We start from the raw sequence: 17,200 nt of genomic DNA on the forward strand, positions 1-17,200 counted from the left end.
GCCTATTCCAATCATGGAGTCCCACTCTGCAACTCTGGGCAATAGCTTGCTTAATCTCCACAACGGCCCCCACAACGCTAAGGAAGCCTGGCCTCCACCTTGGGGGTGCCCAGGAGTGGACGCCTCACAGGGAAAGCCAGGATGGGTTCCACAGTGGTATTCGTACAAGCGCCTTGAGACCCTTGCGGGTGAGTAGTGCGCTATACAAGTATCAAATTACATTACATTTACATGTACATTACAAGTTGAAGAAGGCTGGGGTGCATTCACCAAGAGGGGGACATGGACAATGATTGTACACCACTCTGGGCCAAGGCTCAATCCTGGATCCCCTGGAGTAATAACTGAGTGTTTCAGATATCACAAGAGAGCTGGTGCATTAAGGGTTATTTCCTGGGGCGGGGGGGGGGGGGGGGGGTAAAGGTATTAAGAGGCTGGGAAAGAGAGAAACACCATAGAGCATAAGGTGGTGTTTCACAATGGCATACATAACAGTAAAACAGAACGTGTGAACGGTTTTATATCGAGCAATCATTCTGGTGGATAATGAGGAACATCTAAAAAGGAGACGATGCTTATTAAACAGAAAGGTAAGTATTCATAACTCTATAGAGATAACTTTTCTTACATAAAGGTAGGTTTAGGGGTTGTATGTGACAAGGAGAGGAAGGAGGGGAAATGTTAATGGTAATGCAAATAAAGACATCATTATGTTATGTTTAGTTGATGTACTCCTCGAATATCGAATTAGGAATCTTGATGGCGCTAAATATCATGGGCACGATATTGAAGGACAAAATATCCTATGGTAATGAAGGATAGATTTTCCACACTTAACTCCACATACATGTACCTTGACAATATATATATATATATATATATATATATATATATATATATATATATATATATTCACAGCATGTATATTTGGCATTAGGAATAGTAAATCTATGCTTCCTTTATATCCACTTAACTTTTGATATTTTGTCCTTCAATATTCTAGCCCTGATATTAATATATCACTATATACCTAGCTTCGATATTCCGTTGAACAATCATAGAATTTGACAAATTGCTTGTAGTGATGTGGTATGCATAGAATGTTATAGTCACAGAAAAGGACAACTATTAAATGTGTGATATACCTTACTTCTATTGTTCTCAGTAGTAAAAAATTGAAATGCAACAAAAGAAATAGTGAACCCACTTTAACCGGGGCAGCTTGTATGGGGTAAAAGCAGTGTCAATAACGTACATGAAGGATAGAGGTTGGGATTGAATCAAATGTTGTAGGATGGAGATTTCTAAGGTTTTACAAACCCTTTGACAATGGCGTAGACGTTGAGTATGCCTTAGGAGGGGATGGAGTTTAGTTTCTGGTTTGACAGCTGTGGACGCGGACAAACTGATCCAAAAGTCAAATCCTGGCTTCTGCACTTTTATGATGCAAGATTCCAGGAAAATCACAGTACCACCCTGTGGCTTACATCCCTTATATGAAAAAATGTGTGGTGCTTTCTAGCTCCCAGTTTAATTGCTTTGAAAAAACACGAGCCCATCACATTCCTATTTTCTATGTGTTTATGTGTCCTTATTTGAATCTTCAATTAGACAGTAAGACTTTAGTCACTGCAGGTGACTGCGGGTAACGTGTAAACTCCTCCATTACCCAGGATAAGTCTATACAGCATGTGGTAGGAAAGCCTACCTGCATTTACATTCGTGCAGAGTCATTTTGCAATGAAATTTAATAATAATAATAATCCATATTTGTAAAGTGTGAACATATCACCCCTTATTTATTTGTTTATTTATTTGAAAAGTTTTATACAGCGCTGGCTAGACCCGGAGGTATCAGAGAGCTTTACATGAGGATCAGCGAGTTACAGGTTACATCAGTTAAATCAAAGACTTATGGAGGGAGGAGGAGGGGGAGGGAAGGAAACACAACAGGGAAACAGGAAAAACAATGTCAGATGATCGTCGGGTAGGTGACGGCCGATGGGGTGAAACCAGGACCAGACTCCTCTATAGCTGCATATGACAGCTCCACGGGCCATCGGCCAAGGTTGCTCGTGCACCGAGGTAAGTACAAACAGTTTTGGTATCCACCCAGAGTGACAGGTTACATACGCGCCCTGCAAAATCAGCATTTGCAATGATTGATGAGCACAAAAAACACACCTTTTGCACCTCTTGATCAGTCCATTTGTTGTTTCTACCTGGTTCAGTTGGTGCAAATTCGTGAAATCAGGTGAGTGTGAAGGTTGATTCTCTTTACCATCGCTCGCCAAAGTCAAAACCCTCCCTGACATTCAACACAATGCAATACAATGCTACTCTATTTGAATGAGCAAAAGTGTTACCGAAACTCTTGCAGTGTCAAATATGCTCATTAAATCTGCAGTACCCAAAATGCAACTGGCCACGTTGCCAACATGGTGACTTTAAGGGTAACAGTCTTATTGGTATTTCACACCAGCTGAGATAAGTAGATTTTTTTATGGTCATTTGGCCATTCTAAACAAACCACAGCCAGAACAGGAGCTGGCCCATAATCGCGTGACCACGTCACATTCTGAACCACTTCTGCAGGGACCATGGGGTATTTAGGAGGGCTTGAACCTCAGTCCCCCCTCTTTTTTCCCGCAGCTGCAAAAAAAAAAAAAATGTCATGACGCTGCACACCTGAGTAGCCCAGCCTGTGAATTAGGGCCACTTGAATTATACGATTATGTGGCGGCAGCATTTTCTGCATGATTATGTATTCGCCAAGTTTGCCACATAATCCATCATCTGATGCATAATCTGCAGATCTTAACAACAAAAAATTTTTACTGGCTCAAACAGATCAAAAGTTACTAAGCACATGGTGACAAACGTTCCTGAGCAGTGGAAGCGCCTTCACAAATGTTGGCTAGTCATCTTTCAGTTGCATGCTGCTTTGTATGGTCATTACATTAGAAATAATAAGGTAACATCTCTGCCCAGACATTGTTACCATGTGTACCAATTACAAAACAATGAAGCAATACTATCCCAAAATCTCTCGCTTTACACCGCATAATTTGGCCTTTCTTGCCACATAAATTAATCAACCATACAGCATCCTTTGATTTTCTCCTGCCGCACAATTCCAGTGCCCCTGTTGTAAGTTATTCTAACTGATGTGTCACTTCGATTAATAAACGTATGACAAGTTTGCCCAACCACACGGCTGTGTGGTCTGCTTTCATGATGCATGGCATGTAACATTAGTGATGGAGGCTTTGGGGTGGGGGTGCCAGTTTCACGGGGACTCACCATCTGGCTGGTGTACCAGTAGAGCGCAGACTCCTTCAGCACAGACCAGAACTTCTTCCATTTGTTGCCCAGGAAGGCCCCCTTCTCCTTCTTCTTGTAGAGCCAGCCCTGGCAGTCGGTGTGCCCCAGGTCCTTGCACGAGATCCTTCTTCGGCTCATGGAGAAAATGCTGCCTGCGGGGGCCAAGAGATGGGGTCAGAAGGGATAACTGCCCCTACACATACTGAGCATCCCTGCACCCCGAAAATGGCTGTGTTAGCCTCCTCGGTATAATGTTCCCTAGTGCAACGAAGGACACGGAAAATGGTGTTCACTAGGCTTCTGGCCCCGGTGCCGCTGCACCTACTGCACACATGAAAGCTACACCCCAAGGACCCCCTGCACACCTTCTTCTGGAAGCTAGCTCTCCTCTCCTAGCTGTTCGTGTACCAGGTGAGCCTGAGCTCCAATCCCGGCGTCCCCATTTTCCCTTACTGTGTAATCTTGTGCACATCATTTTATCTTTCTGTGCCTCGGTTGCGCTATCTGCAATATTGACAGCCCGTCGTAGAACACTAACACCCTCAGTAGGAACTGTGTGGTAGCGGTGGATAGAGGCATTCACCGCAAGTCATCAAGTATTAAAGGTAAACACATTCCCCTCTCAACAAACAACACACAATCACCCGGACACGCAGCGTCTCACCTGAATTGTTTCAGCGAGAATGCACTGTGTCCGTCACAGGCGAGTGCGTGTCTAAAAGTGAGAAAACGCTCTCTGTTCCCTGATGTGCATTATTCCAGTCGTCTCCTCTCTTCGTCTACCACGTCCCATATTTGTCGGACTCTCAGTTTAACACAACATCTCACTTATTTCTTCGCTTTTTTCCCCACTCGTCGTCATTATTATTCTGTTTCTAAAGCTCCGTGCCGCCCTTCCCCTCTGCCACCTGTCTCCCCACGCCCCGGTACTGTTCCACGCCGCTCTCAACCTGCTTGCTTCTCTTTCTCTCTGACTCTACCTCAGCTCTTGCCTCACACGCTTTCTCTCTCAATCTCTTTCTTTCTTTCGCACTCTTTATCTATCAGTCGCTCTCTCTGTGCCTCGCTTTGTTTCAATTTTTGCCACACGCACTCTGTCTCTTTCAATCTGGCCTCTTGCGCTCCCTTTAACACAATTTCTCTATGAATCCGGTCTCTTTCGCACTCTTTCTCGGTCAGTCTCTTCCCTTCTTCTCTATTTCTTACGCACTTTTGTTCTATCAGTCTCTGCCCCGTTTCATTCTCTCTCACTCATCCTCGCTCGCTCTCTCTAGTTTGTCATTCGTGCTGTCCTCCTGCACCCTCGCACGTTCCCTCGCATCCTCTCACTCTTTCATTCCCCCTCTTTATCTCTCTCCCTCTTCTCACTCGCAGTCCTCTCCCCCCTTTCTCAACCCCGCTGCCTTTCCCCCCAACATACCCACTAGGATTCCGCCCCGTTAGAACAGCTGCCAAGCCGATGCCACTCTGTGCCCAGCACACAGAACTAAACTGCCGCAAGCAGGCTGTGCCCCTCCCCTCCCCCCCCCAACCCGCAGGCACGAGAAACAATAGTTAAAAAATGCCATTTACCTCGGGATTTCTTGGTCGGCTTCTGACGCAATGAAACCTGCAGGAAGGAAAGAAGGAAATGTCCGATTGTGCCGTAACATTTGTCAAGAAAGGAAGGAGGGTGCTGCTCAAGGGGGGAGTGGCGGGGAGGGTCTGAGAGAGGGTTAGCAGGAAGGGCACATTCTAGCAAAGGCGCTCAGTGCTGAACGTGAGCACTGGACGAAGCGCGCGTGTAGGCGCTGTAGTAGAAGCACGCAAAGCTGTGGGGGAAGCTGCAGCGACTCCCCGAGGCCAGCCCTTGTCACACCATCAGCAACCACTGGCATTTCCTAAAGTTGTGCTTGGGCTGCGCGAGAGATGAAGGTGGGTGCTCAGTGAAACACTGTGCTGCATGGTGCAGAAATCTAGACAGTAAAGACACAAAGACAAGAACTCAAAACCAGACCCAGATGAACTGTTTCACGACCACCCTTTCCACATGGACAGCACCAATTCAGCTTCACAGCAGTTTTATGAAGCGCTAACTCGACCTGAAGGTATCAGAGCGCTTTACATGAGCTCCAGTTGCATTATGGAGTGACGCATTCATTTTTTTAGGCATGGGGAGATGAAGTAATTTGCCCAGGTTCACAGGATGTGCGAGCCTCCCACCAGGCTTGAACCGGGTTCCCCAGCTTCAAGGTTGGCCACTCTACCCCATAAAATGTAAATTGATACTTGTATAGCGCACTACTCACCTGCAAGGGTCTCAAGGCGCTTGTACGAATACCGCTGTGGAACCCATCCTGGCTTTCCCTGTGAGGCGTCCACTCCTGGGCACCCCCAAGGTGGAGGCCAGGCATCCTTAGCGTTGTGGGGGCCGTTGTGGAGATTAAGCAAGCTATTGCCCAGAGTTGCAGAGTGGGACTCCATGATTGGAATAGGCACCGAGGCGAGAATTATCAGGTCCGTGGAATTTTGAGCCCAAGACCCGCCGAGGCGGGAATTGAACCCTGGTCCCGGGCCAGACCTCTGCATCAGGGTCTGCCGCTCCAACCATTGAGCACACTTCTCCATAAGCCACATCCCCGCCCCCCAGTTGTAATAATGGATGAAGGAAACTAAGTGTCCCCCCTGTTACGCCATTCAGCTGCAGTCCACGCTGCTGTGACCATGCCGCCCGGCCCTTCCTGTAGAAATATCCCCCCTGTAATAGTTACAATGAGCAACTCGTAGTCGGCACAGCATCTGAATATATTTATTCAGTATACTGGTGCTCTTCCTTTCAGCACTCTCACTAACTGAACTGTGTACATTCTATTTCCCTTCAACTTTCCAACACAAACATTCTATTTCATTATACTTTGGAGCCATATGTATCAAAATGTTCTTTTGCGATTCTCAAATAGCGATGTTTTGCGAATCGCTATTTGAGAATTGCAAAACGCTATGTATGTAGGATATGCAAATAATATTGCAAATCCTACATATTCCTTAATTGCAAATCACAAACTGCGATTCGCAATTAAGGAATACCTCCCCATTCATTCCTATGGGCCTAGGAATGAATAGGAAGACTTTGTCAATTTGCGATTCTCAATTAGAGAATCGCAAATTGAGAATGCAATTTCACGGGTGTCAGGGTGTCAAAAGGACACCCTGTTGCACCCCTTAAATGTGCACATATGTGCGCCACATGGCACTTTGAAAAATGCAAAAAAGTGCATTTTTCCAAGAAATCGCAAATTAGCACCAACTTGAAGTTGGTAGTAATTTGCGATTTCTTGATTTCAGTAATTTTTTATTGAAAATTAAGAGCATATTTACATGGTACTGGGTGGAACACATGGGGAAAAGAAAGAGAGAAGACCAAATTGAACTTTTTCTGTGCATCTTACATTGCATTTAAGGAATCGCAATTTGCGATTCCTTAAATGCAATCGCAAAATAGGGAATCGCACATTTTGCAAATCCTTATTTTGCGAAGTTGTTTTTCATTCCTACATACCACTAAGCCCAATTGCAATTGCAAACGCCTTTGCAATCGCAATTTGGAATAATATATATGGCCCCATATCATTACATTGCTCCCCCCTTTATTCACAAACTGAACAGTGTACATTCTATTTCCCTTCAACTTTCCAACACAGGCATTCTAATATATGATACTATATCATTACATTGCTCCCCCTTTATTTTAATAGAGAAGTGTTGGAAAAGCCTTTTCTTTGGGTGCTTTCCCTTAACTTTTTGCTTTTGTCACTCCCAGTTTTCCACTGATCTATGTACTAGCCTTAGGTCTTTGAGCTTTTTTGACACTGCCATTCCATGCCAAAGCACTGCTTGTCATATACATGGGGATTTGTGTATACATGATTGGCTGATTTGAGTTAGCTTTAAGTCCCTGTCAAGGGGTAAGACATATACCTTAGGCATGTAACTCAAATGCTCCTCCGTGGGCCTGCAGCACTGGTTGTGCCACCCAAGGAGGTAGCTCTTCAAACGTGCCACAGTTTGCCACAACTGAGTCTGTGTGTGCAGTTTACTGTTACTCGGCTTGGTATTTAAAAAGCAACTTGCAAATGTTCTGCATGTCTCTTGCTAGATCAGAGTGTTTCCTGGGGACACAATGTGGTGTTTGGAAGAGGTAGGGTATGTGCGTGTGTGCGCTACATGCCCTAGTAGTGAATGGTACTGGATGGTGTGTTCAGTACAGTAGGGCCTGCTTCTCGCATTGGATTAGCATGAGGGAATTGTGGGAAGGCTATTTAACTGTTTTCCTATGGGCAGAAGAGTGGCAATATGGTGTTTGATATAGATGAGTTGGTAATGGCAAATCCTCTCTGGTAGTGAGATTGGATTCAATATTACTAACATGGAAATACCACTTTGGGAAAGTGGACTTTTCTGCGCTCGTTGCCTCTGTGTGCCTGTCACCCTTTCTCCAATCCACATCTGGATGCTGGGGGGGCAGCTACATCTGTAAATTCCTGATGAGACAGCCATAAACTAGGGATCAAGGGAAACTGAAGACCTCTGACTCTGAGAGGCCTTCCTGGGACAGATAGGTGGGGGTGGAATTGGCACCTGCATTCTAAGGGGTAGGGTCTTGGCCCCACTAAAGATACTGATCAAGCCTCCTGGGTAGGATGGCAGACAGGACAGAATTTAGAGAGGGCCAGTGCATTTCAAAGGTAGGCTTTTGAACTGATCTCATCTTCAAAGGCCATTGTGGGTATAACTACTGGGGATCTGGCCTAAGGCGTTAGATACACTTTGGGGATTGGAACCATACTACGCTGGTTGGATGCTGGGACATCAACAAGAGGAACTATTGAGGGAGGAGGAACTGCAACTAAACTGCAACTGGATATCCCCAGACTTGTGGTGGCCTGGGGCTTGTCGTGCTCTAGGAAGCGGACTATCACTTGGTGGATTTTGCCTGGATGGATGTTGTTGGCCTGCAGCTAATTGCCAGCCGTCCCTAAGCACTACTCAAGGGCCAGTTCACTGGCATCCTGTCCACGAGATCCCAGGTTCAGAAATGTCCTTCCCATTTCCATGAGATCATAAGGACATCTCAGGGTGAAGCAGAAAAAGGTGGAAGTGATTGTCAGTTGGGACAAGGACTATCCAGACGTACGCCATAATCACACTGTGCTGAGGAGTGTGCTCGTAAAGACCAGCGGCCTACCTGGGGTGCCGGAACGGGAGGAGTTCGAAGAGTGTGGGGGAAGTTTGCTGAGCTTGAGGGTCACTTGCTTACAACCGGAAACCTGTGCTCACTTGCACCGTGTAGCGTGTAGTGTCCAATGGGTGTTCGAGGAAATTGGACAAGTACATGGGACTTAAGCTGGCAGCCTAGACTGTCTCTGACCTCCAGATCAGGAGGATAACAGTGCCAATGTGGCCTCAGACCGAGGTCACTGGCTCTCTCTTCCTGAACCCACGCTACAATTGGCTCTGTTGTGGAGAATATCATGACTGGACCTGAGAGGTCTGATTGTGCTTTGTGGGCACCCATGGCTGGTTGCCTGGAGCCACTGCAGCTTGCACCTCCGCCGCAGAGGAAACAATTCTCCAATTGGGAAGTGCACCAGATTCCAGTGTCACAGTCTTTTGCCTACGGGAGGGATAGTGATCCAACACTTGTGAAGGTGCTGCTAGGTGCCTGAAGGCCTAATGTGGAGGGACAAAATCCAGCAACTGTTTCCTTCTGCTTTTGGTGATCCCGATAATCAAATAAAGTGTCACCGGAAGGGGCAAGGTGTATTGTTGGTTGGTGCCTTTTGAGTGACTGAGGGGCTGCGTCACGAGGCATAGTTGAAACATGTGATTTCTTGACCATTGAAACTGTATGTGGTTTGCCAAATTTGGGAATGTTGGGTTTTATGAACACCTCTGGATAGTGCATATATGTTGATGACATTCTGCTGCTTATGGGAGAGTTCTACAATTGCATATAACTGTAAAATATATATCCAATGTGTATGTCGTGTTGAATTCAATGAGTATGTAATAGAAAGACCAGTGGGTTTAACAAGAAGAAAGAAGGGAGACAAAGGAAAAGAATAAGAAACAAAACAACAGAAAACCAAAGAGTTTCCTGACCAATATCACATATTAATATTCAACAATGTTCTATTGGCTGATCTGGTTTCAGTGAAACTCTCTCATATTTCCTACGTATTTCTCCATGTGTTGCACATTTACTTGTTTCATTAGCTCAGATTAAATTTTGTTGAAAAAAAGTCTTATTTCTTGTTATCATTCTGCTATCACTTTTTGCCATACCTGCAGTCCCATAAACTTTTTTCACTTTCAAAAGAGCAAGATGAAATCTACTTTGTGACTTTCTTACTTGTTGTTGCTTTACAAGCACCAAACCTCCTACATTGTAATCTTTGTCTCGAATGCTCTTTTTGTTGTCATCATAGTGCTTAATTTTTTCTTTAGCTTCTCTATCCATTATCACAGCATGCTTTTTTGGTGGAACAGATGGAAGATGCGGCAATTGTGTTTGCCTCGACTAAACAAACATCAACTCAGAAGGGCATTTTCCTGTAGATCCATGAAGAGTATTTCTATGATCTCACAAAACCTGACGTAATGCCCGATTTATTGAAATTTGAAATAGCCTTGCTCTTTGTACAGCTTTTTTAATGGTAGCATTAACCTTCCCACCATTCCATTGACTTGAGCCACATTGGTATAACTCTTCCATGAGTTATTCCTAAGTAATTTATGAACTTTTAAAAGTTATTTGCACTGAAATGTGGTCCATTATCTGTTTTCAACACAACTGGTATTCAGCAGGTAGAAAAAATGTCATCAAGAATAAGAAGCACAGCTGACGTTGACATCGACAATGCTACTTTTACAGAAAACAAGGTATTCATCAGTTAATGCCAGTAAATATTGTCCAGAATCCAGTGGTCCATAAAAATCTGCCGCCACACTAGATCATACAGCATCAGGTAATCTGGACATGTGTAGTTCTTCCATTACTCTTTCTTTTGTAGTGCATTGACATAAATGACAGGATCATGCAATTTCCTCTACTTGCTATCCAGTCTTGGAAGCCACATTGTCTCTCTCAATATGTTCTTTGTTGCCGAGACACCTCTATGGCTTTCATGTGCCAGATCAACCACGCATATTTGTAAACTTGTTGGAATTAATAGTTTATTCCTCCTTAGAAGCACTCCAGAGGATGCTATTGATAACTCTGAGTGTATGGTCCAGAATAGCAAAATTTCACTTTTTCTTATGTTTGCTTGAAATTGTGTTGCATCATCGACCTCCACTTGTTTTCAAGTATATATTTTTTTACTTCCTTGATCCTTTCATCCTCATCACTAGTTATTTTTCTGATATAATGCCCGGCATTGCAGACTTGATGATAAAACATATGTTCTTCTGCTTTCGATTGTTGTTTTATCTCCATTTTCGTAGGGCGTCTAGACAAATAACCTGCTGGATTAAACTCCTTTTCTGGTTTCTGAATGATATGAAAATCATAATCCATCAGTCTCATTCCCCATCTTTCAATGCGTGGTGGCATTTTAATTTTAAGTTTCCAAAAATTGCAACAATAGTGCTTGATGGTCTGTTCTTATAACAAATGGCTTTACATATATGAAATCATGATAATGCTCACAAGCCCAGACTACAGCAAGACTTTCTTTTTCTGGCTGAGAGTATCTCCGTTCAACATCAGACAAACATTTACTAGCATGTGCAATCACATGCTGCGGAGTTTCTCTGCCAGGCTTATGTTGCACCAACATTGCACCAAGTCTCACAGGATTAGCATCCACCACTGGTTCAGTGCACATTTCCTTCATATTCTCTCTCAATATGTTCTTTGTCGCTGAGACACCTCTATGGCTTTCACGTGCCAGATCAACCACGCGTCTTTGTAAACTTGTAGGAATGAATAGTTTATTCCTCCTTAGAAGCACTCCAGAGGATGCTATTGATAACTCTGAGTGTATGTTCCAGAATAGCAAAATTTCACTTTTTCTTGTATTTGCTTGAAATTGTGTTGTGCCATTTATCAACCTCCATTTGTTTTCAAGTATAACCTTTTTTACTTTCTGGGTCCTTTCATCCTCATCACTAGTTATTTTTTTGATATAATGCCTGGCATTGCAGACCTGATGATAAAACATATGTTCTCCTGCTTCCGTTGTTTTATCTCCACTTTAGTTGGGTATCTAGACAAATAACCTGCTGGATTTAACTCTTTTTCTGGTTTATGAATGATCTGGAAATCATAATCCATCAGTCTCATTCCCCCACCTTTCAATGCGCATTGGGGTATTTTAATTTCTGGGTTTCCAAAAATTGCAACTAGTGCTTGATGGTCTGTTATTATAACAAATTGCTTTCCATATATGAAATCATGATAATGCTCACAAGCCCATACTAAAGCTACACTTTCTTTTCTGGCTGAGTGTATCTCCGTTCAACATCAAACAAACATGTACATCACATGCTGCGGAGTTTCTCTGCCAGGCTTATGTTGCACCAACATTGCAACAAGTCTCACAACACTAGCATCCACCAATACTTCAGTGCACAGTTGTGGAACAAAATATTTTAAATTGGCTGCTGATAATATGTAGTCTTTTATCTGTTTAAAAGCATGCTCGAAGTCCATTTCCCAAACAAACGTTCGCCCTTTCTTTGTAAATTCTCTAAGAGGTGTACTTATAGTGCAATATTTCTTTATGAGACAGGAACAGTAACTGGCCATTCCTAAGAATGAACACAGCTCAGACATGTATTTTGAGGTAACTATTGAATTTAAAGACAACACTTTTATTCAGTTAAGTCTCATTTCTTCTTGAGAAAAAATATGGCCAAAGAATTTTTACTCAGAGGGATATATTTTTACATTTTCCTAGGTTTAGCGATAAACCTGCTTTTACAAGTTGTTGACACACTTCATTTAATGCTTGATCATGTTCTTTCTGTGTCTTTCCAAATAACACATATTCATCACTGTTGTTCATATCATTCCTTACTGGCCTTATTATATTCTTTATAGTTTCCTAAAATATTTCAGTAACTGAGTATATATCTAAATTCAATGCTTTCTACCTAAATAATCCTAAATGCGTAAAAAATGTTGTTATATATCGAGTCCGATCATCAATTTCCAATTGATGATGTCCATTAAATAGATCTAATTTTGAAAAGGTAGTCACACCACTAATACTACTAATCATGTCATTTAAATACAAATCTGGATGCCCCTCTCTTTCAATCGCTGTATTGGGCACTTGCGTATCCACACACATTCTTATATCCTCTGTATCTTTTTTCAGAAGTACCAAAAATTTAGATATCCATTGTGTTGGACCAGAAACTGGTTAAATAATACCTTGTTGAAGAAGTGAATTTATCTCTTTTTCTACTTTCATCTGCAAACGTATTGGAACTCTTCTGTAAACTTGTGCCACAGGTTTCACAGCTTAATTAATATGCAAAGTAATTGTCTTTTCTTTCAGCTTTCCTAGTCCTGTAAATGATTTTGGATACTGCCTCAGCACAGGATAATCTGTCATGACATTAAAAGGCAATGCTAATAGACCTCTAATAGCTATGACGCTGCTTAACAAGGGTCAGGAACTTCACCTTCCAATACATGCATTTCCTCTTTGCTGGATATCTCTCCACACTGCAGACCTTCCTCAACTTTTCCTAAACATAAAACTGGATGTTTTTCTCAACACTGGCAAAGACTGACATGTGATGGACTTAGAGACAGCCGTTTTCCATTTTCTGATATTCAGTAACACACATGATACTGCACGTCTCTCCACTAAAACGCACAAAAGGAACTTTCTGAGAGCCAACTAGGATATCCACAGATGTTGTCTTTTTTATATCTCCTCTACTGATACTGTTAACCTGTTAAAATTCACTTTCTTCACAGGTCATGTATAATCTCTCAGATTGTTCAGCTTCTTCGTCATCATAGTCATGTTCAACTCTTTGCATCTGCCTTATATATTTCTCATTCCCTACTTTCTTTTTAGTCTCAGGTATACTTTGTTTGTTCCAACTCTCCTTCTTATTCGAGGTTTCTTTTTTATCTCTTTTGTACCTGCACATTTATTACATCTTCCACATTTTCTACACTGTTGTCCTAGCACGGGACAAACATTTAAATGCAGCAATCCAATCAATAGCATAATTTATTTTATTAATTTTGCCCATTTGCCTTTTCTCTACTATTATCCTTTTTTTGACATTTTTCACCAGTTGTGTAGCTTCATGGGGGGTGCTTGGGATGTTACTCCACCCTAATATAGGTATTTTCTGATAAATAGTTGGGTGCAGGGGCTTTCAGTGGGGTATGGTGAGGTGTCAGTCAGATTTCAGCAGGAATTTTTACATACACACAGTCAAAAATGCACACCCATTCACTCTTATTTGAAGATACTCAAAAATGTTGGTTATTGTACAAAATATTGTGTTTTATTTTAGTACTCCTACCAATCCACATTCTTCTCCCTTTCCACTGCCTCCTATGCCCCTCTCATGCAATTTGGTTGTTGTATAAGCATGATTGTTGGAAAATCTGAAGCAAACCCCCCCAATCTTACTGAACAAGCTACTCCCCTATTAGTTGCACTTGTTCTACAGTTTTCACTCTGCCTTGTTCCATATTGGTAGCATGTTTTTTGTGTTTATGTTTTTGTTCTAGCCATCCGTAAGATTATTTGTAAGTCATATGTTTTTTCTAATAGCTATATCCTGAATGTTACCGAACAGCATCCTTGAATTATCCTTAACCGTATAACGTATTCATTGTTAAACTTCTCAAATTCACCAAAAGTAACCAACTTCCTTAATTTTGTTACATTTTCATCCATGGACTCCTTCTCTTTTTGAAAAGCTGCACTAAAATGATACTTTTCAAAATCCAAATTCCTTTGCAGATCAAACCTGTCATTCAAAACATTTAATGAGACCTCTTTACATAGTCTTTTCTTGTTCAGGAAATGTCACTATCAAATACTCCACATCATCACCTACAAGGTTAAGCAATATGTCTTTTGCTTGTTCATTTGTGTGAATTTTTACCACGTAGCCTTTAAAAAATGCTCAAATCTCCTTCTACATTTTCCAACCTTTGTGAAGAATTTTGTTGATCAGATATGTCAAATGGAAAAAGTCTTCGAAAAATTATGCTTTAAACATTTTCTTCATTGTTGTATGTCTCTGTATCTGTGTTTATTGTTGCCTCCCTGCTTGTTCCTTTACTTGACATTTTATTTGAGGAGAAGAAAAGAGAAAGGAAGAAATAAAATTAATGAAAAATGTTCACGTTAAAATGTTATGGTTGACTTTAAAATTACATTTTACTGCTTGACCCAGATTCAAATAAGGTATGCCTGACTTCAGAATGGAGTTCCATTGTGTGATTCAGGCTGAAATCAGAAGTACCTGACATCAAAATGGAGCTTTATAACATTATTCAGACTCAAATCATGTGTGCCTGACTTCAAAATGGCCACAAGATTTAATTTCTTCAATTCAGTAGTACTCCTCAAAGGCATTCACTTTTTGTGATCTGCCCAATAGCTTGTTTATAATTTTACTGGATCTTTTTCCTGAAATTACGCATGTGTGATTAGCTACATATCGTGCATGACTAATGTCCTTTAACATATCGCACATGTGCATCATCAGTGAATAGCACACTCAAATGAATCTTAAGGATGGGGTCACACCTCAGTCAGCGCCCTGCTTTTAAACTTCAAGCTTCTGACTTCAAACTTTCTGCACTATCTTGAGAGCGTAATGTTCTTTTCTAGGCAATTACTCACTTCAGGATGTTCACAGACAAAACTACATCACCGCATGCCGGTTCCAGATTTTCAACACTTCGCGCGCTTACCGGTGAGTGCAGCCACCATTATTCTCTTAATACATGCTGCATGGATGTTTACCTTTCGACGCCCGTGTAATAGCTGTAATTAACAACTCAGAGTCTGCACGGCCTGTGTATGTATTCATTCTGGACACAGGATACTGGTGCGCTTCCCTTTAGCACTCTCACCTACCGTACTGTCTATATTCTATTTCTCTTCAACCTTCCAACTCAAACATCCTATTACATCACAGTACATCATTACAGTCCCATTGGGTGTGGACATGATTCTATTATTAACTGCAGTAGAGTGATATTATGGCAAACTATATGTACAATGCTATATTGCAGTTGGTATCCTGACTGCAATTTCCTAGAACCATACCCTCCCCCAGTCACCACCCCTCCCCTTTCCATCACTTGTGGACAGCCGGAGTTCTGATAGCAACCCAGGAAAATGCAATCCACTGAAACTCTCTACACACAGCTGTATCTCAAGGGGTTGAGGGCTTAAGGCATTGAGCGGTCTCACCCTGTTCAAAAGGGATGTGAGCTAATTATACCATGGTTCCCAAGCAAAATGGAATCAAGGGTGCAACACCTATAAAATACTTTACCCTCGAGATATGTCAAAAAGCTCATAAAAACCTAAAAAGGAGCACTCTCTCATCCAAACCTGAAAAACTATTTTCTCGCAACCTTATAACCAATGTACCTCAATGAATAAAACTCCTTCCCCTGTCAACCAATACCTTAACTCAAACATTCCACTCTTGCTCTCCCTCACTAATTGTGGAACCTATTCGTAACTCTATACCTACTGTCCTCTCTTATCTACTCTTACACTGATGCAGATAAAGACCCTTAAGTACCAACTGATCTTCTGAATAACAACACAATGGATGTATTTTCTTCGACCACTCTTATTCCTCACTAATTTGCTTCCTTGCTCCAAATATTCTCTCTACTTCAAACTCTTTCCCACCACCAGTCAACACCGTGATTCTACTACACTGCCCTACCCCCACCGCCCACTCACTGAGAGTCCAGTTATACATAGAATGTCTACTATCCTTTTTGCCCCTTTTAACCCCTCCACTATGAAGACACATGAAGATCCCTTGGTTCTGAACTATCTCTCTCTCGCCACACACACCTTCACAAACCTACAGCCCATATTTTTGCTCTCTTGCCACACAAGTATTATCACCTGTCCTGTTAAACTCCAACTCATCAGAGCACACCTTCCCATTATTGATCATTTAGCCACCCCTCTGCCAGAATTCCTAATAACTCCATTACCTCTAACACTTAATAGAAGAACTTCCTCTTAATATTCTCTTTTCTGACTCCACTCCTCTTGCTAAACATCCTATCACTTTACAGCTTGTGGAGGAAAAGTTCAATTTTATTACTAATGTTTGTGATTCCCTAAATCCAAAGCCCTCCACCACCATTCATACCACTCTTCCTCCACTAGCCCACTCCACACCACAATGATTCAACGAGACAACATCTCATTACAGGCATTCTCTAACATTGGTGGCTGTTGGACTTGGCCCTTTTTGCAGGGTCAGCCCTGAACTTTTTGCCTTCCTCCTGTATTTTTCTGACATGTTGTTGGCTGTTTTATGACTCTGAGCACTTTACCACTGCTGATCAGTGCTAAAGTGCATATGCTCTCCCTATTGTAAATTGATGTATGGATTAGTGACTCCATCATTGGCTGGTTTGGTTTACTTCTCAGACCATAGTACAGTGCACGTGTGCCCAGGGCTTGTAAATCAAATGCTGCTGGTGGGCTTGCAGCACTGGTTGTGCAGCCTGTAAAGTGTGTCTCAGGGCTGCCATTGCAGAGCCTGTGTGCAGTCTGGTACTGCCATGTTGACTGGTCAAGTGCACCCACTCGCCAGTCCCTAAACCTTCTCTTTTCTGCATATTAGTCACCCCAATGGT

The 17,200-nt window shown here is 42.3% G+C and overlaps 1 protein-coding gene across 4 annotated transcripts in view; it reads right to left on the reverse strand.

Moving 5' to 3' along the window:
* Positions 1-17,200, reverse strand: part of IPCEF1 (interaction protein for cytohesin exchange factors 1) — a 511,939-nt gene that overhangs the window by 322,062 nt on the left and 172,677 nt on the right. For 3 of the 4 annotated variants that reach the window (XM_086927393.1, XM_086927391.1, XM_086927392.1), the window contains exons 3-4: positions 4,897-4,933; positions 3,304-3,476 (exon numbers count right to left, since the gene is read on the reverse strand). In XM_086927393.1, coding sequence (XP_086783519.1) covers positions 3,304-3,476; positions 4,897-4,933 — 210 coding nt within the window. Of the gene's footprint in view, positions 1-3,303; positions 3,477-3,988; positions 4,737-4,896; positions 4,934-17,200 lie in introns of those variants that run through there. The other variant, XM_086927394.1, reaches the window with a different exon arrangement.

This window comes from Lissotriton vulgaris, chromosome 6 (genome assembly GCF_964263255.1).
Source record: "Lissotriton vulgaris chromosome 6, aLisVul1.2, whole genome shotgun sequence".
Lineage (NCBI taxonomy): Eukaryota > Metazoa > Chordata > Amphibia > Caudata > Salamandridae > Lissotriton > Lissotriton vulgaris.